This window comes from Teleopsis dalmanni, chromosome X (assembly GCF_002237135.1).
Source record: "Teleopsis dalmanni isolate 2A chromosome X, ASM223713v2, whole genome shotgun sequence".
Taxonomy (NCBI): Eukaryota; Metazoa; Arthropoda; class Insecta; order Diptera; family Diopsidae; genus Teleopsis; species Teleopsis dalmanni.
In genome coordinates this window covers 62,202,313-62,228,949 of record NC_051848.1, presented here as the reverse complement: position 1 = coordinate 62,228,949, position 26,637 = coordinate 62,202,313, and the positions used below count along the sequence as shown (strand labels likewise).

General features: G+C 31.4%; 2 protein-coding genes across 9 annotated transcripts in view; one reads left to right on the top strand and one right to left on the bottom strand.

The window, feature by feature from the left end:
* Positions 1 to 14,408, top strand: part of LOC119661995 (lysine-specific demethylase lid) — a 32,434-nt gene extending 18,026 nt beyond the window's left edge. For 4 of the 8 annotated variants that reach the window (XM_038071529.1, XM_038071527.1, XM_038071524.1 and 1 more), the window contains exons 4-7: positions 630 to 3,145; positions 12,263 to 12,630; positions 12,960 to 13,414; positions 13,633 to 14,408. In XM_038071529.1, coding sequence (XP_037927457.1) covers positions 630 to 3,145; positions 12,263 to 12,377 — 2,631 coding nt within the window. In that variant the 3' untranslated portion in view covers positions 12,378 to 12,630; positions 12,960 to 13,414; positions 13,633 to 14,408. Of the gene's footprint in view, positions 1 to 629; positions 3,791 to 12,262; positions 12,631 to 12,959; positions 13,415 to 13,632 lie in introns of those variants that run through there. The other 4 variants (XM_038071526.1, XM_038071525.1, XM_038071530.1 and 1 more) reach the window with 4 other exon arrangements.
* A 10,252-nt stretch (positions 14,409 to 24,660) lies between these two features.
* The window catches only part of LOC119690119 (lachesin), a 50,005-nt gene continuing 48,028 nt past the window's right edge, over positions 24,661 to 26,637 (bottom strand). The window contains exon 7 of the mRNA XM_038105111.1: positions 24,661 to 26,049. Coding sequence (XP_037961039.1) covers positions 25,823 to 26,049 — 227 coding nt within the window. The 3' untranslated portion in view covers positions 24,661 to 25,822. The remainder of the gene's footprint in view (positions 26,050 to 26,637) is intronic.

The following is a 26,637-nucleotide window of genomic DNA, read 5'->3' as shown; positions in this document are numbered from 1 at the left end:
TAAATACCCAGATGCCTTAGAGAAAAACGGGTGTGTCAGATAAGCCTCAAATAAACCTTGCGCCATTGTAGAATCGAAAGAAAGAAGTTAGTGTCTCACAGTGTTATTAACCAAAGAGTATTCACTTATGTTGTTGCTGTTGTAGTCTGCCAGGATCTATAACGCATGGAAGAATGAAAGGAAAGGAATCGTATGAAATGATATTACAAAAACATATACATGGGTTAGGATGTGGATAGGAAGTGGTATTGTGAGAGGGGATGGGATTGTTTAGGTGTAAGAATGCATTATTAGGGGATGGGTTTGAGAGTAATCAATCATAAAATCGTACAATACTCATTATTTTGATGTAATTAAATATATAAATAATAAATATTTTATAATGTTTGATGTGTGTTGTTAGAAGACTAAGTAAGATATATTTAATATTACACAAAAAGAATATTTTTGCTAACCTAACGCTTCGCTCAATTTAGATTCGGACAACTTAATTGCCCGTTCTCTATTATAAAGTAGAGGTATTTGCAAAAAATTTTATTGAAATAATTGCATTTGATAAATGTTATGAATTAATTTATTTTTGTAGTTATAAAATTAAAATGTGTATGTATTTTATTTATTTGTTTTAGGTGCGTACACGATCCGATAACGTGGAACAGGCACATTACAAACTCACAATGGAAGAATTGGAGTTATTTGTTCAAGAAATTGACAATCTTTGCTGTATAATCGAGGAAGGTGTATCGGTACGTGAGTTATTGGTATTGGGTAAGCATTTTGTGGAACGAGCAAATGCTTCACTTGAATGTGGCTTGGACAAGTTGGAAGAATCTGAACTTGATGGGCTTATAATTGAAGGAAATTCTTTGCGTATTGAACTTCATCAAATGAACTATCTTAATAATCGAATTAAGCAATTGAGATGGTACAAAAAATCGATCAGCTTACTCACATCTAGCACAAAACCTTGTTATGCTGATATAGTATACTTATTAGATTTAGCGAATGCAGAAGTTGTACCGGATGACCCCTTCATAGATAAAGAAATTCGAAAATTACAAGAAATCGGAGCGTCAATCGAAGCATGGGAGCAACAAGCCAATCAATATTTTCTTAATGTAATGCAACAGCATCATCTTTTTGAAGTAGAATGTTTTCTTAAAACAGCTAATAATATTGATGGACAAGTGCCGACATATGTCAAACTGAAAGATGCCGTACGTAAGGCTAGAGAGTGGTTGCGTTCAGTTGAATCATTACAAACTAATGACCACTTTCCGTATTGTCATACCCTCGAAGCAATAGTTCAGCGTGGTTGTAGTATTCCAATTCAGCTCGAAGAGTTATCTCGTATTGAGGATCATTTAAAACGTGCACATGAATGGAAAGAAAATACAGCGCGTGCATTTCTTAAAAAGCAAACATTTTATACTTTACTGGAGGTACTGATGCCCCGTGCCGAACCAGTGATTATAGATTCAGATTTAAAAAAGCCATTTAAAGATGACTTCGTCAAAGAAATGAGTCCAGCGCAGATTGTGGAATCATTCAAATGTGCAGAAGATAAAGAAATAAAAGATATGCGTGATCTTCGTAAACAAAATATGATAAAAAGTCCATTAAGTGATCAATACTGCCTCTGTAAAACACAATTTAAAGATGTTATGTACAATTGTCAGCTTTGTCGAGACTGGTTTCATGCCGGTTGTGTACCGTCACCACATACAACTATAGGCGCAACAGCTGGTTTTAATGGAAAATTAAAGTGGTTATGTCCTTCATGTGTGCGTTCTCGGCGACCACGTCTTGAAACTATTTTACCATTACTTGTATCGTTACAAAGTCTGCCAATACGCTTACCAGAAGATGAGGCTCTACGATGTCTTGCAGAAAGAGCAATGAATTGGCAAGATCGCGCACGTAAAGCGCTTTCTAGTCCCGATGTTACTGCTGCTGTAGAAGCAATCAGTAATTCACAGCGGAATAAAACAATAAGACGCAAACCCGGTAATTCTGCACTGCTAGGTATCCGCAAACAGAGACGTAATAGCCTGCAAAATACAAAAGATGTAACTGACAATGATACAGATGATGATGACGATCGGCTGCATATTGTAGAAGATGCGCTTAGTAATGACGAAGAAGTCGTTGTAGAAGAAGCTTATAACATTGAGTTTCAGAAACTACTATCAGGTAGTGAAACTGATAATTTGGCTGAATTATCAATGGAAGGTGATTTGCTTGAAGTATCATTAGATGAGTCACAAGAATTGTGGCGTCTATTATCCGCTGTGCAGCCAACAAAGACAACAGAAGCAGCCACACTTGTAGAGCAACATCAAATAAAGCAGAAAAACATGCAATCTATATCTAATGCAAACTCAGCAGCAGAAGATTCGAACGATAGTTTGCAGGTACAAAGCAGTCCAAATAGCAATAGTGGCAGTGCTTCAGGCCGCAATCATACTACAGTCAAAAAACGTCGCACAATCGATCCTGTGACTGGCTGCCCTGTACCACGAAAAAAGACGACTTCCTCACTAACCAAACAGGGTGCAAACTCTACACAGAAAAAAGTTGGGCGCAAGTCTGATCTTAGCAAACAGATCTTGGATGACAATGCAGAGAATTTTACTCCAACAAAATCAACGAATGATGGAGTTGCTGGTGCAACAAACGCACAAATTTCATCACAAAAGAAACGCAAACGCATGGGAAACAATATTGTAGCAAGCGGGCAGAAAAAATCTCAGCAACGTACACAAACGGCCTATCAGGACGACGATGAAGAGGAGTGTCGCGCAGAGAATTGCCATAAGCCAACTGGTCGTGAAGTTGATTGGGTGCAATGCGATGGAGGCTGCAATGAGTGGTTCCACATGTTTTGTGTCGGCCTTAATCGAAATCAAATCAAAGCGGATGACGATTACATATGTGTGCGCTGTTCAAAGGCGACTGTGGTGTCGCCGAGAGTCGCTGCAGCGAATATAACAGCCGCAGCAGTTAGTGGCGCTAATGTTGTGACATTAAGTAACAACAATAACAATAAAAATAATGCAAATAGCAATACAATCCAAACACACGCAAGTCTGCCGGCAACAAGCGCTGCAACAAATATTCGCAGCGGGCGTACGCAAACAGCTCGGTAAGATAAAAAATTTAACTATAAATTAACTATTTACGCAACAAAGGATCAATTAGTTGTTATGTAAAAATTGAAAATTTTTTGTATAGAAGCTTATTATATAGTTTGGAACATTAGTTAGTAATAACTGCATAGTATAGAACAAAATGTAACATCACTTAAGATTTTCTTCGATTTAGCTAGTATTTGTTTACCAAAACTTACGATTTGTGGAGTAGATTCGTTAAAGATTTGCTTTCGTCTTTTTATTTCTTGAGAAATAGAAATTTGATTTATTTGAGTTTCTTCATTTAGAATGCTATTTGCCGCTTTCTCGCAGCACCAATACTTTATCAACTATACTTCTATGATTGTTTTATACTATTCTAGTTATCTACAGCACACTAGCCCTAACCAGTTATCAGTGAGTACATAGTTTAACGAAGTATTAACGACATTATCTGTTGCGTGCAATGAGAGCTCCTAAACGCAAAATCAAAACGCAAAACGCAAAACGCGTGGCTTGCCATTTAAGTATTCCTGTTAGTTTATGAGCTACCGAGCTACCAGAGTAGACGAAACTTGTCCGACGACATATTACGTTTAGTGTAATATGCAATTATTAAGCCAATAGCTTTTTTTTTTTTTTTCTTTTTTTTTTTAAATGATAACATTTTTAAGATGTTGTGCTCTAGGTTGGGTTTAGAAGCTATATTAATATAAAATAAATGGAGTATCTACAGTTCAGTTTATGACTGTAGGAGGTACTCTCACTTTCTTCTTTAAACGGCTTTAATTAATTTTTATGGTCCCTTTACGTATATGTTTTAAAAACATTGTTTTTTTTCTATAATTCTAATTTTTATTTTAATTTTATTTTAATTTTGGAATTTAATTTTAATTCCACTGACCATTTTTGTGTTTTGCTATGTACTTATCTTATTTTTTTTCATATAATTTTTAATGTAATTTTATTTTTGAAATATTTTTTATGAAAGACAAACGTTTGTTGCCTATGATATGTAAAACAATCTATACTTCGTTTTCGTCTATATAATATAAGAGCTTCTGCTGTTTAATAATTTTCTTTAAAATAAATAAAATAAATAAAAAAAAAAAACAAAAAAAAAAAATGTAAGTGCGAAATTTTTATAATTAATAATAAGTCAACTCAATTAACTTTATATTTATATTTATTGTGTATGCAACCATATTATAAGCATACATATCATTTAGTGCAGCGCTTTTTGTGTGAAATATTTTCAACTTTTTTTGTATATTTTACTTTACAAAACTTATGTTAAATATATATGCGTATTCTTAGTTTAAATTTCGCGCTTTCGATATAAATACCTTCATGTATATACATTAAACACATTAAGTACACAATGTTGTATATTGGCACACCTTGAATATTATCATTGATTGTGATGTATATTTTGCGGTATAAAAATTTTTCAAATTTTACTTTGTGAAACACGATTTTTAATCTATTCATATATAAAAACAAAATTTCTAAGCTTACTTTATATATATATATATACATAAAATTTTATAAATCATAAGATAAGGTTAGACTAAAATAATAAACATATTGCCTAACATAACATATTATGATGTACTTGGCTTATATATATTTATATATATATATATGTATATATATTTTATACATAAATGTATTTAATGTAATATAATTATATTTATGTATATAATTGCTTATCCATATATATAGATATATCAATATATATATATGGATTTTTATATTATTATATATATACATACATATTTATATACATATATAGATGTAAAAAAAAAATCATAAGGTTAAAGAGTGTATTTAAATATATTTATAAAAATTCATAAGTAAAATTTTATATAATTTTCATATAAAAATGTATAATTAATTCAATTTAAGAAATAAGAGACCTATTATAATATATATTCTTTAATTTAAAACATGTAATACAATACTAAAAAATAAATCTTGTAGTATTTAAAAAGAAATTCTATTTAATTTTTATATTATTATTTAAGTACCAAATTAAATAATTTCCATACTTTGAACTTTGTTTATTAACAAGTAATTAATTAATATATTTTTGAAAATATTTTAAAAAACTTCTTTTATCAAATTGTAACTTAAGTAAAAAGAGTTCCCTAAGCACGGTTAGTTTCAGTTTTTTTTTCCCCCTCTTTTTATTTTTTATTTTTTTTGAAATCGTCATATCGCAGACCTTATCGTCGATAAGATAATCGAAGACTTTTTTCACTTAACTTTCATTTAAACTTTAAAGTTCTAAAACTTTACTTACAAATGTATGGCGATAATAAACGTTTTGTAGAAGATTTATAATTAATAACAATTTATGACATTATCCAGTTCCATTTAAAAATTGCAATAAAATTAACACACCACACCATACAATATACCATATATAGATAGATATATAGTTGGAATAAAATTGTAGCAATATTCATGCCATTTATTAATTACTCTAAATTTTTCTCTATTTATGTTTTATAAATAGAGTTTTATTATGAAATTTTAAATAATATGCTTATTATTTATATTTATATTTGGAACGTATATGAACACCATTCATATATATTTGAAGTCTTTCTTTTAAGTTTGGTGTTCATGATACATGACAACAAGTATAGACGTAGTTATGAAACTACTCCTCCTCTTTGAGACATACTCACTTATCAGAATGCCTCGGCGTATGTACACAGTTTGAGAAGATTTTAGGTAATAACAAAAATGACCGGTTTTTTTAGTTTGAATAGATCTGAAATCAAACTAATAAATTAGTTTTTTAATAGAACATGCTTCCGTTAACTATCAACTGCAGATTCTATAAAAAGCAGATTAAAATTTCTGCATATTTCAAGATCTTTCAAGATCTTAATATGGGTTTTATTGAACCATATGAAATCTGTGAAGTTGAACTCTAAAAGAGATTGTTTGGTTTGTCAAGAGTTTTTAATTGCCCGAGTTAGGTTAGATGTTTGTGTTCAGGTATAGTACGGTATAGTATATTAGATCTTATATGTAGTCAGGTATAGTACGGTATAGTACATTAGATCTTATATGTCGTCATGTATCATTGTCCCTCCTAATACTAAACTACACTTTAGAAAATTCAATTAAAACTGGTTAGTTTAGAACTCAGTTTTACTTCTTACTTTCTAAATGTCATATGCCATCGATACGGTAAATTTTTCTAACTTCAAAAGCGTAACATTTGCACATTTTCAGTGTAATCGCGTTTGAATGGTTCTTTGCTACGTTATTGGTATGAAAATTATAGGATTGTCTTAGATTTTTCCAGATGTGGTTTATATAATTTAAGTCAGTAGTGTTTTGGCCACTCTAAAGACTGAAACCAAAAAGAATCGGTATTTGCGACATGTGCGATGGTGTTGTCTATATCAAAACTATATTGGTTGAATTTCTTTAAATTGATCTAAGATATATTTTCAGAAAATAATAATATGTTGTTGTTGTACCACAGATAGGAGAGTTGAGCGTCACTTGATTGTGTGAATATATTGCACAAGTGGCTCCACGAAGTTTCCCTTAGCCGCTTCTGAAGAAAAAAAATATAGGGTAGTGAGTGGAAAAAGGGAACGAGAGGAAGGGCGACGACAGTGAATAAGTGAGGGAAAGGAAAAAGTCGGTGTATGAAAAAGAAAAAGATAGAAAAAATTATAATTTCACTGGGCATTTTTCTATAAAAATTTTGAAATTTTTTTATACAAAAATGTTCAGAAAAAACCAAATGCTAGTTAAATCTCCCAGAGATATCTCCATTGGCAAACTGAACATAGATTTGACAAAACATTTTTATGTAACGGCTTGTTAATGATACAATTGTGTTTAATTAAACATTAAATTGTGTTGGTTTGACATTCAAATCAAGTGACCGTTTCTGTAGGTCTTCGAGAGTATGCCATAAACTCCATGATAGTGATGACGTTTGAGGCCTTTTTGATTAGAATCTTCTGATTTTGGTTTTTATTTAATTTCTTATGTTGATTTATTTTGATTTTTTAACCTAACGTGATGTTTTTTATTTGTTGCTACATATAAATTTAATAAAAATGGTACTTAGTTTTAATTATAATTAAATATCTATCGGACATGGTGGAATGAAAAAAACCTAAAACATTTCGTGAAACAAACGGGACCATAAATAAAAGCAATGTTTAGAAATATAACGTATTTCTCTGTAATAAAAGTAAACTAATACAACTAAAATGGAAAAATCACCATAGCGTAGAGGGCGCAATCAAAACAGTCTATACCGTTATTTAGTTATGCGGATTTGGAGTACAGCGCAAGTATCTCTCATCTTCAATTATACGAGAATGTATTCCTTTCCGAAAAGTATGCGAAACGTCATTGCACATTTTCTACCTTAAAACGTTGCCCCAAAGAGCAGCACAAAACTTGCGGTGGTAGTAATAGTTAAGCTTATGTCAGTTAAGGTAATTAAGACACATAAATTAATTTTAAGTCTTAGGATTTTTCAAATAAAAAACATGTAGAAATATCAAATGCTGTACTTTTTATTCCAAAGAAGGCTAAGCTTATTGCAGTGAAGACGTTTAATACAAGTACCATTCAAACAGTGATTCTAAGTTTTTATAGATAGATCGAAGTACGTATAAATTCTAATAGTTCGATATACATTCTTGTGACCATAACGTATACGAGGCCGGCTATATATATTTTTGGCCTAGGCAATACTAAGTGTTGCCAGGTGCAATCTGACATTTCCATTGGTAAGGTTGACATTTTTTAGCATAACATCACTCAGAACGTGTTGTCATTTAATTCTGAATTGTTTTATTTACAGAAACTTGGAAAATTCATCTCGGGCAAAAAATGGAATTAACACGAAAATTTTCGGGAGATCATTTTTCACAAATTTCGAAGTGGTTATCATTTTCGATTATCATTATCATATCATTATCATTTCGATTGTCACTACAAGAGTACATTGATGAAGTTAAATCTTTGTATGGCGATGAAGCACTATCCTATAGCACAGTGAAAAACTGATTTAATGAATTCAATCGTGGCCGACGCTCGCTCAACGACGAATTCCGTGAAGGTCGTCCAAAAACGGCCGTTGTGCCAGAGAACATTGATACCGTGCGTTAACTGATAATGCAAGATCGTCATGTGACATACCGTGAAATAGAGGCATCCTAGGACATTTCTCCCATCAGCATACATTCGATATTGCATGAACACCTGGCCGTAAAAAAGGTCTGTTCTCGTTGGATCCCGCACAATTTGATAATTGCTCAAAAAAAGGCTCGTGTCGATTGGTGCAAAGAAATGTTGAAAAAATATGTTCGCGGTGCTTCAAAAAACTTTTATAAGATCGTCAAAGGTGACGAATCATGGATCTATGCGTATGAGCCCGAAAGAAAACAACAATCGACCGTGTGGGTCTTTGAAGACGAGTCAAATCCAATGAAAGTTGTTCGTGGAAGGATCACTTCGAAGCAAATGGTCGCCTGTTTCTTCGGCAAAACTGTTCATGTGGCGACTGTTACGCTTCAGCAACGAAGAACGGTCACTTCTGAGTGGTACATCACAATTTGTTTGCCTAAAGTCTTCGGAGAAATTTGAAAAACGAACAAGAGAAGACGAGTCATTGTACACCATGACAACGCTAGCTCTCACACATTGGCTCAAACCAGCGCCTTTTTGGTCGGCCGAAACGTCGAATTGATGGGTCATCCGCCGTACAGTCCTGACTTGACACCCAATGACTTTTTTTTTTCCCCCACATCAAGAAAAAAATGCGTGGTCAACGATTTTTGTTATCAGAAGATGCTGTTGAAGCGTTTAAAAACCATGTTTTGGAGGTGTCTCAATCGGAGTGGAAAAAGTGCTTCGACAATTGGTTTGAGCGCATGCAAAAGTGTATAAATCAGACTGGAGAATACTTTGAAAAACATAACAATTTTTGATGATGAATATTCGCATTTTCATTATTACGCCAGAAATATATATAGCAGCTCTCGTAAGAGTGTCAAACTGTATTGACATTTTTGTTCAGTAAGATTTGGCAATTCATCATAAATAGTTTAACTCTAGAACAACGGTTCCAAATTGTAAAAATTACTTTAAAAAAAAGTATCCATGTATTCCATATATTGGCTCTGTATATTGGCAAAATTGCCGTATATGGAGCGAAGATAATACTCAAGCTATTAATGAATCAACATTACATCAATTGAAATGGACTGTTTGGTGCGGTTTACATGTTGGCGGCATGATCGGTCCTTATTTCTTTCGAAATAAGAAAGAAGCTGTCGTTACGGACAAAAGCGACCGCTATCAAGCCATGTTGACTGAATTTAGGTTTCCAAAAATTAATCAGTTCCAATAAGAGGGTGTAAATTGCGAAACAGTGCCCTTAACAATCGACTTATTCCGAAATCAAACTGTATTTGGTCCTGCTAATTGGCCCCTCCTTCGTGCGATATAACTACTCTCATTTACTTTTTATGGGGTTAGGTCTATGTTAAGTCATGGGTATTGAACTAATCGAATGGACCATGTAACTCGTAGTCGCGGCGGAAATACGCAGGAAATCGTATACAAAAAAAAAAACCATGAAATTATTAGATTACAGAAAAAAAAAGGTTTCATTCCAATAATATTTCTATTTTGTATTATCATTTTAAGTTTTCATGCAGCTAAAAAACACTCTTTACAATCAGATACTTTGTCCTCTGTGAGACATGTCCTTCTTTTCAAAAATATCTTATTGCTTTTAGTATAGAAAGGGAGAGAGTATTTTAAGGAAAGACAGAAATATTAAACTACAAAAAGAAGAATATATGTGAGGAAATATAATTAATTATATTAAACAATTAACGACATCCAAAAGCTTTAATTTGAATCAATGGATAAGCCTTAGAATATCATTAAGCCATATTTATTCTAATAATACGATTATAAATACCAGAAACACAGCTCATAGAAATCAGGTTGGAAATACAATCGAAATGTAGTTGCTCAGTAAAGTAGACTCCTGCGACCTTAAAGACTCAATAGAAAGCAACAAACAAAAGCATTCCCTATTTTTTTCCTTTGTGGTTGAATGACACACCATGAGTGATCTTTTTTGATTTTTATCTTGCCAAAAAAAATTTCAAACAAGAAAAATCAAAATACCATAAGCCGGATAAGGGTTATATCGCAGACATTTATACTAGTAACCAGTCTACAAATTGAGCCTTGACTGTGTGATACAGGTTATAGCCTAGCTGCAGTCGAAGCTGGTCTTTTAAGTAAGCAGGTATATAAGGATAACACCAACTATTGAATCGGGTACTGTTATGGGACGGGTACGTGTAGTATCTGCCATAGTCGTAGATGGAAATATTTTTTTGTGTTTTTTTTCACGGTAAAAAAGTTGCGTAGTGTTCAAGGGAACCCTGGAACTTTGGCTTTAAGTACAATCTCTAGAAACGTCAAAAAGTTCGCATAAATCAAGTGACTAAAATAAATCAAGATTATATTGGAGCAACCAGTGAACGAAAAACTCCGTAAGCAACAAGGTGGAATCCGTCCAAACGGAAGTGAGCTATCATAGAACAATCAGTCGAATACAACAGTCCATTGCAATTTTTGTAAACTATAAAAAACCTTTTGACTCTATCAAGAGAGAATGCATCTGGTTTCCTCTACAAGCAATTGGCGTTCTGCAAAAAATTTTAATACAATAATAAACTATAGTAATAATAAAAAACTGTGAAGGATTCATAAGTAGGGTACTTTATAATGGCAAATTAAGAAATTAAGCCACGTATTTACTTCAACCACGGGTGTTAAGCATGGCTACATCCTGTCACTAGTCTTGTTCATCGTAGTTCTGGAATGGGCGCCTGAGATTTTTGACTTAAAAGAAGGGCATAAATTGGAGACTTAATACCAACCTTGAGGACTTAGCCTATGCAGATGACATTGACTTGCTTTCGCATACCCACCAACACATGTAATCAATTACATAAAGAATCGTTGACGATCCAGCTTAAAATCAATATAAAAGAAACTAAGTGTATTCGTAGTCATGCAAACAATTCAGTAAGCTTCACAATTGATACCGAGAATGTCGTAATGCCAAGCGATTTTTCTGATTATATGTGAGTTGTAGAAAAGATCATCATATTTAAACTAGGCTAACACAATATTACATTGCAAATATTGGTAATATTTTCGAGTAATAAACTACACAATAATATACTTTACAACAGTTGACAAAATAGCTTCAGAGATAATTGAAACTCTATTGCGGATAATCTTAAATACAGGAGGCCATGAACTCAAGCTCTATCATTCTTCATACGGCCGTAGTCTGGGCGCAAGCTTAATCCCATCAACGGTTTTTCTGAGTGCTATACAGGTTGCGATAGTACAACCGATTATATATCTACAAGCGGTTTGCAATGAGCTTACTCACTGAACAAAAGCATTAGTATGAAGAGAGACTAAACAAGATTAAAGTCTTCCATTATGGAACTCCACGAATTAAGCTGTGCGCTATAAATCTCGAACAATAATTTTCAAAAAGTAATCATATATATATATAAGTTGTATATAATTAAAACATTATCATATAGGTACATATTTTACATATTTTTATATATTTTAGAAACCTTGATAACTTAACACACTTGTTTATATATTAAATATTTAATTTTAAATTAGCTAATATCATATGTATTAAATGTAATTATCCAATATTTAGGCTGGAAATCAAACCTGTAACTAATGTCTGTTCATTCAGATATGCATAGCGCTTATATATTCAAATAATAGTTGGCTAGGTGCTAGGCTTTTGTAAATTTCTATGGTTTATAAATGTAACTTGATTAAACTACTTGAAATAAGTCGTAGTTTACTAGGAACTGTTACAGACACGTGAATAAAAACTAAAAGTCTACTAAGTACCAATAGACAAATCGTTAACTTTGTAACCATTTAGTAATATTTGCAAATAAACAGGTAGATATATAAAATAAGAGATAAGTAAAATTATTTCGTTAATATTACAATGAAATAGAAAATTAAAAAGTAAAATTGTCAAAAATATTTGTCTCTTATAGGATCTTGTTAATATTAAGTGAATTGGGGTCATGTCATTTTAAAAACTTGATCAAAGGATGGATACCTGAGGTAACAGGTCGTCTGAAAAACAATAATAGGTGCGTGCCTGTATGAAATTTAAAAGGTAGGTTAACACAATGATTTCCATGACTTTGAAGAAGTATATATAGTATATAATAAAATGTATTAGTAAATAAAAGTTCCAACCATTCAGAGGTAGGTTGTGATCGGTCTGCCGCTGTCTTGATACTTTTTAATAATATGTTATAACAGCTATCTTTTAGTATTAGACTTAAAGATGTCCATCATGCACGTTTAACATAAACTTCAATTTTCCGCCTTAGATGCCAATGTCGTTACATCAAAAGTAAGTATGGTAAAGCTTATGTTATTGTACGCTCTGGGGTGAATATATGCTTGAACTTATTTTGAAGTCTTATCCTTATTTTACATTAAGGATACAAATGTATTCTTGAATAGTAAAATAGATGGATTTGGTCGTGCTCGTATTGTCGAAACTGCTAAGTTCAGTTGACAGCAAATACGAGTACTACATATATTGGATAAACTATTGTAGAAGCATACAGACACGCCCAAGGACTATATCCTAAGACTTATATATACACATTTATGTGTAATGGTAAACATTAAGTACTTATTTATAAAAGATCACTGTGAGTTTTTTTCGTTCAGCAGGTTTTGATGATTTCATATTCGATTCACATACGATTCATGGAAATGAAATTTGCTTGTGTAATTGGTCGTATAGATTAAAACGTTGGATAAATACCAAGTACTAGACCTCTACAGACTGAGGTAATTCTGAAGTATTTATTGACATCAATACTTAATTAGTATTTCACGTCCTCGGGCTCTATTGAATCAAGATTGCCGTGGTTGATTCCGATCTACATTACTTTACGGTTGGGTACCTTACGGTTGGGTACTTCATTATTTCACTAAAATCTTTTATAGTTATTATCATATATATTATGTTACTTATACTTATTTTAACATTGAGATCTCATTTAAGATTATGTTTTTGGAAAAAACATGAGAGAATCGAATGCGTATGTTTCACTATTGAGATTAGATTTCAAAAGTAGCAAATGTCTTTACTGTTTCTGATGCGATACACAGGACTAAGAAAGGTAAATATCTTTATGTAATTAATATACGGGTTTTGAATTATGCGTTTTTTTGTTGAAGTTGTAATTTCGGTTCAATTAAATATAAATAACTGGGTTTGGGTTTGGGTCCTGTAAAAATATTGGTTTTTTAGATTTCAGTTAAAGTTCATTTTCGGTTCAAAGCCCTATCTTATATAAATTTTACGCTAGTTGCATACAATAATTCTGTTTTTTTTAAGGTTTACGTTAACACTTACAAATGGATTGAGGTTGTTAATTACTTCTGAAGATGTGGCAGATTGATACAAATTCCAAATTGCTTGTATGTTCGAGATCAGAAATACTGCTTATACACTAGATGGATTGATAATTACCTGACTTGGAATGGAATGTAGAGGGATACTCTAACCTACATCTCCAAAAGTATTTACGTCCATTCGTTGGCTGTTCTTCTTGTATCACTTTAATGATGTTGCCAACTAGCATTATCTACAACTTTTTAAGGCTTTCGTTACATTTAAACTGTTTCATTACTGAATGTATTTATTATATATGTATAGAATGTATTTATTGGGATTGCGACTGTAACTTAACACCGACCGTATGTATTCATCTATTTGATAGTCTTTGCTACTAACGTTTTTGTGTGGTTCATAATTCTACTTTGGTTTCGTCTATATTTTTTATTAACCCAATTCATTGTATTAAGTAATCTGTGTAAATATTATGTACACGTTATGTAAATATTTCATACAAAATTTAAATGTTATAATATGGGAATGACCTTATCTTCTTCCCCAAAGGCTTAAATAAAGATATATATAAATATATCATATCATATCGATACCGATACCAACGATAAGATATCATTATAAAAATAGTCCATTTAGCCTGATTAACAATTAAGCACTTCGATCAATCTTATGGAGTCATCGGTTTTCCTTTGTAGCGGTTTTCCTATGTATCAACTTTAAGAAAAGCTTAAGAAAAGCTTGTTTACTATATTATATACTATATATGCAATTACGTAGTTTTAAGGTAATACGTTTTTAAAATAATAAATAACTTTCAAGTTTGTTTTAATTTAATAAAAAAATTTTTTTTCTATATTTCAACAAGATGTTATAAATTACTTTTTTATTAATTTGAAATATAAATATATATACTATATTAATATTTATTAATTAATAAATTAAATAATAAAAATTTTTTTTTTATTTATTATCCCTTTTAATAGTATTAGTTTCAATTGATAAAAGAATCAAATCATGAAGCCTTGACAAACCTATGGGGAACCATAAATAATTCTTTAAAAGTTTTGTTTATTTTTGAAACGTACAACTGTATGACGTCTAACGTCATATATTACAAAAAACAATCTACTATAATAATAGAAATTGTAGAGCATCTGTCTTTAGCTGCTCTCAGTCTTGGTATTTTTTCTGAAGACCCATTTTCAAATAACACATCATAGGAAAATGTTAAGTTGATTGTATACTCTAATAGCTGTTCATCGAATTACTTGCTGTAAGATTATTTGAAAGCTTTAGTTTAGGTGGATTGTACCTAGTGCTTGTTTAGAGCTTTAGTTGCTTGAAAACATATATTTTCAAGCGACTGAATGATAGTAATTCTAATTTCAAGAATGGGGTTCCTTAGATACTCCTAATGCGATCACTTGAAAACAGTTTTTAATAATATATATCATTATGATTTCATTGATTCATACATTTAATTTTATTTGTAGCTTTTTGTGTCGGTAACTTTTGTTTCAATATTAATTAAATTTCTACTTGGTATACCTAAGTTGATGACGTAAGTATATCTCAAGTCGGTATTGGCGTTAAAGTCACGACTTGATATTACCATAGTTCTTAACACGTTATAGGGTAAACTATACTTATTATGGTAAATCAATAGATAGTAAATTTATCGTGATAAAATATATATCTGGGCTTGTATATTTCAAAAATTTGAAGTTAACTAAAAAACTGCTAATCCGCAGGAATACTAATTTAAAAATATGGAATGGGTACCGTTGAAATGATTCCTTTTGTTATTCTGATCAATAATGGATGCAGTTCATGTGGTTTCCGGTATCTCATTCCCTCACTTGAATTTCACACTAGTCTGCTCAGAAGTAGAATAATTACGAAGAAATGTGAGCCAAAATTTAAGAGTTGGCATTCTGAGTTCTTTAAGCTGTCACAACGTGTTCTGGCATATCGCAAACAAATTGAAACATTAATAGAAAGGAGCAAAAAGTTTTTTCAACAATGCGAATAAAATATGTAAAACGTCTCGAAATACACTTTTTTGAATGTAACCAAAACTTAACATTAAGTCATAGAATCGTGCTTGAATCGTATTCACAGAAAGAATACAGACTGTGCCGTATGCATCGGACTATGTTTTTAATATTTTTTATGGAAATTCTTTTCAGCATTAAAAAGGATACGTGACCAGAAAATTAACTCAATGATGACTGTTGGTACTCAACTTGGTTTTGGCTTTTTACTCCAACTTGTTCTACGAGTAGCATTGCTCTTAGCTGCTGCAAGCGTTGTATTGTGTTTGCCTTAACATTTTTCTTGGAAAGAAAAATTCGTGCGCATACAGGTGACGCCTTCTTATTATGGTTCCTCAATTCCTGAAATTTTCGTATAAAAACAAAAAAAAAAGACAAGTAAAAAAACCTGAACCTGAACTGAACCATCAAAATGAGAGTTGTGCAGTCAGTTTGTTGGTCAAAAAATAGAAATCATATATGAAAACCACATTTTATTAGGTAAAAGCAGGATTAGTGGGATTAGAATTACTATTCAACGAGATAAATATACAATTTTTGAAAAATAATATTTTTTTGTTGTTAAAAAACTTTGCAAATTCGAGAAAGTAGAGTAATATAGTATGTGGGATGACGCCTGAGGGGTACACATAAAAATTACGAAATTTACTTTTGGAACTTTGCTAAGAGTAGCAACGAAACAAGTAATTACTTAATTATTTATATTTGGTTTTAAAAATATTATGTTTCAGTAACTTTTTAGTGTACTTTAAGCATTAAATATGCTTGAACTATTGCATTGAAATTCAATAGGTTCCTTGCAAATATTCTCATACAAAAAAAATAATATTGGTCCAAAACAATTTCCGTGTAAGCCATCTACTTATTTATCTTTCAATAAGAATATGATATCCCTATCATAGGTTTGGTTAGGATTATACCGGTGAACTCTTAGGAATCTGCGTCGGCCTATTGGTGCTCTATATTACTGCATATGGAGTAAACTCAGGGTTTAAAACCACCTAGAACCGTTGGCGAAGCTTAGAATGCTGTTTAGTGGGAGGTCTTATAATTGAACAAGATCCTGAAGAAAGAGCGGTTCTAAAGTATTGAGTTGCCGCCGTATATCAGCTGGGCAAAGACAGAGTAGATGAGAGACACTTTCATCGTCTTCCCCATAGCTGTGACAGATATGATTGAAAGAGAACTTCAATCTTCTAGCATGGCTCACTACTCTGCAATAAGCTGTAAGTAAACTTGTCATAAGATTGATATCTCGACGGGGACTTTTCACTTAAAGGAAATTGGATTTCCTTTTAGTGGAAACTGGCCAGATTGCATACAGATTGCATATCGTAGAGTGTTCTCATCTTTTATTAAAAATTTCGGCACAGGAAGAATTTAAATCTGTACCTTAAGTTAACATTAAGCATTAAGTTAACATCTTTTGTAACATAATAGTAATACTGCTGGATGTCTTAAATCAACTTCTTTAAAAACGCTTAAACAGTAACCATCTCTCAACATAGGACTGTCAAATCTATAAATTCGTCTATTGTTAATTTTTTTTAAAACTATATCCAAACTTATCCAAAGAAAATATATATCAGCAGTTAAATAATTTGTTTTAATCTAGTCATAAAAGAAATTACTCAGAATTAGACCAAACAAATTGATTCCAATGTCTTTCGAAGAGGCAACGAGTATCGCTAGCTTTTCAGCGTGTGCTATATATTAATATGCCTACGAACTCAAACTATAGCCATTATATACCATTAACCGGTACTTACTACCTTGATATATTGCCTGCAAAGGTGTAATGTCTTAGACGAGATGCAGGCCTTTGAAATTGCTTTAACAGCTGATTTATCAGTGTAGATAGTTTACTGTCTATGCCTTTTGCGGCAGATCCAATGACAAAGTTATTATCAGAGTATTAGCGAGGCCATATGTAATCTGATTCATCACAACTAATACTAGAATTGGTTGATTAAAATTGACTCTTTCCTGCAACCAAGTCCATAAGTTCATGTGCACTAAGACTTGCGGTTAGTTAAATGTTAAGATAGATGGATAGTAAGTGGAGCATAACATTGAGTGTAGTAGTAGGACATGATTCGAACATTGTCGCATGCTAATCTTTACAGCTTGGTTATTCTTAGAATACTACATTATTTATTAAACAAGGGTTTGTTCGACCAATCAATTTTTTAATTCTACTATTGACAATTAGATGGCGCTTCGTGAATTTTTGTTCAACGTAGGATATGAGACTTTGCTTTTATCTACTAAAACCACCTCTTAGGAATACATGGAGAAGATTTCCACCGCTGCCCTAGTGGACACATTGTGGGACTAAGCATTTACCAGTTTAGGTTTATCTAAGCCAGAAAGCATGGGCATGGCAGAGTTCAGCGTAGTATTTGAAGATTAATATTTCGGTAAATCTAGTGTTTTTCTCACAAAAATCTTTAAGCGTTTACTTACCTGATTCGTAGATATTTTTGATATGTAAATTAGTCAAATAACTTCAAAGAATTATGTTTATATATTTTTTGTGTTGATTTTGATTTATACAGTCAACAATTACTTCTTTTATATAAAGTTGTCAACATTTCAAAGTTTTATGATTTTTTCATAACGTGGCATATTGAATAATTATTAATTTGAAATTAATTTGTAGCTCACTACCCTTGAATTCAAAGCTGACAGCTTAACCCGCTCTGGTGCTTCCCTGGATGTGTACCAGGCGGTACTGGTTTATATTATCCTAGAGAATATTAAGAGAAGTACCTAGCTCTACTTTCTTCAACTTGCCAATAACAGATGGAAAACACTTAAGTCATGTACAACTGCGTGGTTAATATGAAACTCATCAAAAGAGATAGTGTGAAGACTGCAAGGCTTACTGTAGTTTTTTTCTGGTCATTGGTCATAATAAGCGATGCAATTAAACTGCGAAACCCAGAGGAAAAAGAAGCCATAATGCATTTTCACTTTGAATGTCTGACTTTGGCATCCACACGATACTTCTTTGATAGTTTGTTAGACTGTTTATCAGTGCAGACGATAGACCTATTAAATTATCTAAATTCAGTGGGATGGATTTACTCTTTACTCTGCTATACTAAGGTTCTTGCGAGGAATGTGGTAGCAGAACGGAGAAAAATCGCTACTTGAAAAATCGCCACTGTAACTAACCAACCAACCACCCTTGAAGTCTGCATAACAAAAGAATTTATGGCCATAAATAAATTAGGCATAAGTATATAATATTAGGGTTCATTTTATTGATATTTATTTAATTGAGTAAAATAATTTCAGACTAATTTGTGTCTCACTAGACGAAAACTAATATAACATACCTTTGAAGTATGCATATTAGAAGGATTTTTTGCCATAAATGATTTAAGAATAAATGGCATTTCCGTATACCTATAAGCAAAAGTCACAAAAGAAAGTGTGGTGCCAAATTATAAAATATTTCAAGTTTTGTTTGGAACATAAACTAGAAAGTTAATATTTATTGTTAATGTAATTGCAATATATTTGGTTTCTCCTCGTATTCCTCGGGCCATCTTTCAGCTGAAGGTCTCAAAATTTTCTTGTAGTCACAGAACTAAAGACATAAGCGCATTCACTTAAAATGGAATAAACACTAAATCCAATATTTCTATAGAGCACGAATAAACTTTTTCTAAGCCGAAGTCTTTAATAAACTAATGAAAGGAAAAAGAAAATTAAACACGAGCATAATGGAATTCAAAACAAAGTTGGAAAACTTTATCTGTTGTTCTGTGCATCCGCAATGGATTGCTCTGCCCTGCTCCTGTACTTTTGTATCTGTTTGTGGCTGCATGCAGGAGCAGTTTTTTAGTTATAATGCACACAAAAATGCTGCCTAAAAGTATGCTGCATTAAATACCTATGAAACAAGCAAGTAAATTTTTGGCGCGTACACATACAACTGAATGTGCGTACAATGAAAGCGTCCACGTGAAGGACACAGTACTCCTTTCCCACTTATGTGTCCTCGCATTGAAGTTGCGCATTTCAGAACTTGTCCTTAAGGAAGTATTAAGCATTTCTTATTTCTGTGCAAGCTTGGAAGTCTTATCTTATGGCTTCGATTTTCGTATGCCCTTTTGAATGAACTTGTGTTGGGTTCTTTTAGGCGCATATTGGGTTCGTATTTGCATGTTGTGAAAAACTTATTGAAATTCTGGATTTCAAAACAAAATGTATTTTGTGCAATTGAAATTGGAATTGAGTACACAGAAATTGGAAATTTATAACGACTGCCATGCTTAGCACTGCACTGCATACGAAGTACTTTCAAAATTATTATGCACATAATGTACACTTAAGAGTGCAATATGGTTTTTCTGCCTGGCGTGAATATGTGCTGGTTTGAGTTTCTATTAATTTGTGCTTCTGGCCATTAATGTCTGGGTTATTTATGTGCACACTTACTTACTTATTTCATTAATTCAAATATATATTTATCGCAAACGGAGGAAGAATCATAGTCTTCAAAAATATTCAGTATAAAAAGACACCAGGTATTTTACAATATATGGGTATATGTATTTTAGTATATTTAAATTTGGAGATAAATCCACTCTCTTAATGAATGTTATAGTACGTACTGTCACCTAAATGAATCCATTGAACTTCTAGTTTAAAAACTAAAATTGTTAGGATCCCACAGTATTCTAGGTATTCTAGCTTTAATTATTATTACTATTAGCGAAATAGAAAGTATTTGGGACATATTACATGATGAATGACCACGGCAGATTTACGCTCTTTTTGGTCATGACCAAAAGACATGTTATCAGAGAATCACATCAAAATCAAAAAAATACTTTCATATCCACACTAAAATATACATACTTACTTCTAATAAGCGTAAATTTTGACATTAATTACTAAGGAACACTATTTTGACGTCACCGTGACCAAATTTAAAAAGAAATTACTCCTTTCCATTTACAATTTTTTAACTTACATTGCAAATAATACAATTTCGAATTTGATGTGTGCATGAATCTCTTCATAATATTGACTTTATACACCGCGACTCCGTTACAATAAGTCACAATATACCATATATCGTGCTAATTCTAGTTGTTGCAACTGATCTTTATGCTTTCAATAAATTTGAGCACCTTTGACAAATTTTTATGGTTCTATATGCTATGACGAGCAACAAGTCCTATCCATTTCATAATGGATAAGTCTGGTGCTGCTCAATTTCGGATATTCACAAGGCCCATTTTGTTGAGATGGTCAGAAACCCGGTACGAATTATGATATTCTCTCTGCTCAGATTATAGTGTCAGTTAGAAACTGTTTAAGATAGATAGATTTTAGATAGTCTTTGTAATTTATTCAGTTTTTTTTTGCATTAAGAGTTTTTCAAGTATTTAAGTTTGTTGACTTCATGTCTCCCGACAGATTACAGAATGGCACTGGTTCAAATTATTAACGTTGGTCTTACCATTTGACGAGACAGTCATTCCCTTTGTTGCCTTTGTCTCTTTAATGTTCCGTGACTTATCACAAGGTAACGTTATTACTTTATACAAGTTTATTGAGGAGATCTAAGCAGTTGTCATGCTTAATGAACCTTGATAGAATTTAAGGCCAGTAAGTTCACTCGATTGTATGATAGAACACTGACTGTCTTTTTATTTGTCTTTTTGCTTAGATTTCGTTGGTAAATAGTTCTGACCGAAGTTATACAGGCGGATATACACTTAACGATGGATATACACTTAACGAAAAAACGACCTAATATGTCTACCCCAGTATTATCATCTATAAATTTAGATTCATCTGAATATTGGCGTTATGAATCCGCACTTAATTGATTCAAATTTTTTACTCAATTTTCTTAGTTTTGAATGCTGATTAAAAATTTCTTTACAAAATTTAATTTTTTTGGAATATAATCATGTATCTTAAAAAATGTATCATCATATACTGAAGGACTCTGTAAGTCTTCTCATATCATATTATCACATCCATTTTTTAAAATTAGAATAGTGAGTGGCAGAATGTCAGGAATGACACCTTACGCATCATAGGGGACTAATTTTTATGACTTTCAACACAAATCTATTTATTTTACTTAAAGTAATTTCAGCTTCGTACGTTGTCTTTTTGGAAGAGATGCAATGTCGAATCTAGCAAATAGCTTTAAATAATATTCATTGGTGACCGTAAACTTTTTCTAAAGATGCGTTAAATAAGATAAATATATCATAAAAAACTGGTCAGTAATACATCATGATGCCTGATACGTTACTTCTATGTATTATTTAACATCTCTGTTCAGTTCTTATAAAAATAATAATGCATTTGCAAACTCCATCCATTGCAAACTAATATATAGCAAGCCCCTACAAGTCTCTTATCATACCTGTCCTGCTGTTTGGTGTAGAAGGTTCGACAATTACCAACAGTGATGAGAAGGCGTTAGGAGCATTTGAGAAAAAAATTCTACAGAAGATCTATGGTCCCTTACCCGTTGGCAACGAGTATCGAATTAGATGGAACGATGAGTTGTATAAGCTATACCGCGACATTGACATATCGTTGACTGGCGGAGACTTTTCCACGTGACCAAGGACGACTCACACATATAATGGCTAAATAACAAGAAGAAGAAATCAGTAATTATATTTTTGATTTTTAATTATTTAGAACTGGTTTTTATATATGTATTAATAATCAATTATCTAGATCTTGGTTAACTAGATATAGAAAAAACTAGTTGAACTACGTATAATATCTTTCATATACCGAATATTAAAGATGTTTTAAAGATAATAGATACTACTTTTAGGGTCTCATGACATCTGATAGACAAGTTCGTTTAAGCCTGGTTATTCGATCCCTTATAAATACTCAGATGCAAATTCGTTGAAGTGATATGTAAGTCATTGTGATTAATGTTAACATTGATATTGGTTGGAATGACTGAATCACAATGTTCGTCACAATTTCTAATGTAAATGGAGTGTTAACTGTATATTATGAATATATATCGTCATAAGACTTTGTTTTAGAAACGCTGAACCATTATATAGTATACAATATATCAAGTTTTTTTTGCGTGAACAAGATGGAACGGCTGTCGTTAATAAAGTTAATTTTGCTTAGTTTTAGATATAGTTCTACAAGTTTCAAAGCAGAACTTTAACCCTCAAGGACATATTAAGATATGTAATTTTATTTACATATGTTACCATATATTTGCTGAATTAATATAGGTCATGCTTTCATGTAGTATTTTATATATTTAAATATATTCACTCATCCGTGACTTTACAGTCCATGTAGGACCTAAGCCTGTTTTCCATTCTTCTCTGTTTTTTGCTTTTCTTTTCCAATTTTTTATATTCATTACTTCTAAGTCATGCTACGCACTATCTTTCCAACTTTTCGTTGGTTGCCCATATTCAAATATATATACTTTTTATAAACACCTTTCAAAATAACAGCTGCAGCATGTAGTTGCTCCAGATGACGCGTCAACTTCTTGTTGGGCGTTTATATCTAAAACTTTTTAACTTTAAAGTCCAATATGTTGAAAACAATGTTATATTGACATGCATATTATATTGGCATATTGCTTACAATACAAATATTTAAATTTTTAGATAAGATGAACCAACAATGAACTCAATCATTGCTCGTGCAACCAATGTATGTATAGCAGTTGCTACTAGGTAAATAATTGTAGTTTTAAACTTCAATATTACTAGAATCAAACTATATCGTTGTTGTTGTAGCAACCTGTGGGGAACTGTTTGTGAAATCCATTTGGGGAGTATTAATTGGAACTTGATCATCGAAATCGTCGCTGGTGAAACCTGTTTAATCTGTCGTCAAACCGTGACGCCAATTAAGAAAATAATTAACCCTTTTTTCAACCTTATTTCAAACTTTTAAATAATATAAAAACATTTATTTTGTATAATAATTTTTGTTTTTATTATATATATATACTTTTCCATAATACTTTATGCATATTTAGTAATTGATATACTCTATAAAATTATTTATATGTAACACATTAATATAGAATTGATTAGTGTAATTTTCATCTGATTTAATATGATCTTTTATAAATATTTTAAGATTATATGTATTTTCTTTAAAATTGTTTAACTCGTTTTTTTTATTATTTTAATTAATTTTCGTTTTGCATTTAATTTTTTCACTTATATATATTACTTTTGTAGAACCCTGCATGTTGTTGTTGTGTTTCTTTGTTACTTATATAAAAATTAGTTTCATTCATATATAATAAATGAACATATATCAGGTATATATGTACATTTGTATAAGCATATATATATATATATTTAATCTAAGCTACATATTTTATTTTCTTTAATTTATATTTTAAATATAAAATAAAATAATAAGTTCGCAATGGCTTTCCATAGATGTGCCATTGCAATTCCCGAACTTCGTAGTTCTGGCTTGACGTACGTTCCGTACTTCGTAATATATATATGTCCTTATGACTTAATAAAACGGCACCGGTGCTTAAAATGCAAGGTTTAGGATGAAGTAACTCGCCTGTTTCTTAATGTTTTATAATAAAAATATATTTTTTAAAATAGGTTCGTTGAATGCAACCCTGTATGATTGGTAAGAGCAAGACCGCTTGTCTAATGAGTACTGATAACAAATTTATTATATTACATCTAATATAAGTTTCTTTTCAAATTGTAAAAAAGAAATTCTTTAAATTTTTTTTTAACACATGAAATCCGAATTTTTTTTTTTAAAACATCAAACCAGAGATCGGCAAAAATATATACACACATTCATTTCTACATAAGCATTTGTGTATCACGAAAATACACAGCGACAAATAAGTCAACATTAATCAGTTGATACATTTTCAATAACATTTTTATATGAAATCAACTTGAAGTTTCTTTTCCAATATAATTGATATTACAACAATTAAATACAAACCATGAAAATGTGCTGAAAACCATAATTATTCGCGAAATATATGAATTCTCTTCCCTCCAAAAATATTAAAAAGTTTTAAACGGCACGATTCCGGTATCCCGGACATTCCCGGGATACCGGAACGATTCTTTAAAACCCCTATCTACACCTTGACTAGATTATTGTTGGTCACTACGTCAGACTAAGCAATAGTTGACCTCAGGCAACATTTTTCACCACACTAACTGTTCATATAGCTAAGTTTTCGAGATATAGAAACTTAGTTTGAAATTTTGCATTTAACCACCAATAGTAAGTAAACGGGCCATCTGACGTATGTAATCGTTGTTACCCATGGTTTGTCTAATCTATTTCAAGATGTACCTAGTTGAAGCTAAATGGGGTTTGTAGTTTTTTATGTACAATGAATGTAAAAAGATTTTAACTTTAACCTTCGATATATCCGGAAGCAACTTATATTGGTGTATAGTTTACTAAAAAATTAATCGGCGTTTTCAGGATATCGAAATCCCGTTTGTTTGAACATAAACATATTTGCTGTATACAATATACAAAAGCAATCAGCCATAAGTGCCATGATATGTCGACCATTGATTCAGAGAATATTTGACCACCTGAGAGAAATATTGTTTGCGTGGAAGATGTAATGTAAAGAATATTTATATACATTTTAAATAAAAGAAAAAGTTTATAGACGTATCAGATTCAAAATAACTGCTTTCTACATTTAGAATAGTGATTTGTGAGGAGACAGAAGATTATTCTTTTAATTTTGAGCGGTCTTGTTACGACAGTTTTATAGTTGATATGTAGTTTAGAGGGCGCATTCAACGATTTTGCTTAAAAGAACTTATCTACACTGAAGCAGCACTTCTATGGATATACATAATATGTATCGATACATCTAAGTGGTAAAACCAGATATGTTAACTCAACACGTATTTTATGAATCTAAATTTCTCTTAAATTTATGATAATGTGCACATACTGTATTTGCTTGGATACGATGCCATGTCTGTCATACATTGGTAGCGGATGCCGCTGTGAGAAATTCATGGGATGAGTAGCAAGCGTTCGCACTAGCCTAATTCAATATGAATATTTTTTACTTCTTATACATTAATTATATAAAATTAAAACTAAGAGTGTAGCGTTGCAACATAAAGCACTGATATCAACAGCAGGATTGTAATTGAAGACCTCAGATTCCCTGCCCGGCTGGTAAGCTCGAACTCGTGCACAGGTAAACCGTTTGTACTTCCAGTTGTTCCTCTGCTGCCATAGCCACTCGCACCAGTGGTTTTATCTACGAAGGATTTTTGTTCAGATAAACCGATATCATTAAGATTAGATTGATAGCGAGTATCTGTGCAAAAAATAACAATTAATATAAAATGTAATGATAAATGAGTGACGTGACTGTGCGAAATAGTACGTGTTATATTTATAAAAAAAAAAGATTGAAATATTGAAATAAATACAAGTAGAAAATTTTAAACTTAAATTAAAAAAGAAGTTTTTTTTTATAACAAATAAACGTAAATATATATAAATAAATTATTTAATATTATATATGGTATTTGTCGAACTGATACTATTTACTGGATTTTAAAGACGAGATGATTTAAAAATCATTACAAGATATAACATTTCATTGTATTGTTATCAATGATAACTTTGAAACTGTTAAGGAATTGGTCCATATTAATGTCATCATAACCATAAAGAACTAAATTTGTATAAGGATTCTGCGAAGAAGAACTTTTGCTTATTGGTCTGATTGTGGAATAAATAGTTTATATATTAATAACATTAATAATATAAATAAAATAAAATAAAATAAAATAAAATAAAATAAAATAAAATAAAATAAAATAGAATAAAATACAATAAAATAAAATAAAATAAAATAAAATAAAATAAAATAAAATAAAATAAAATAAAATAAAATAAA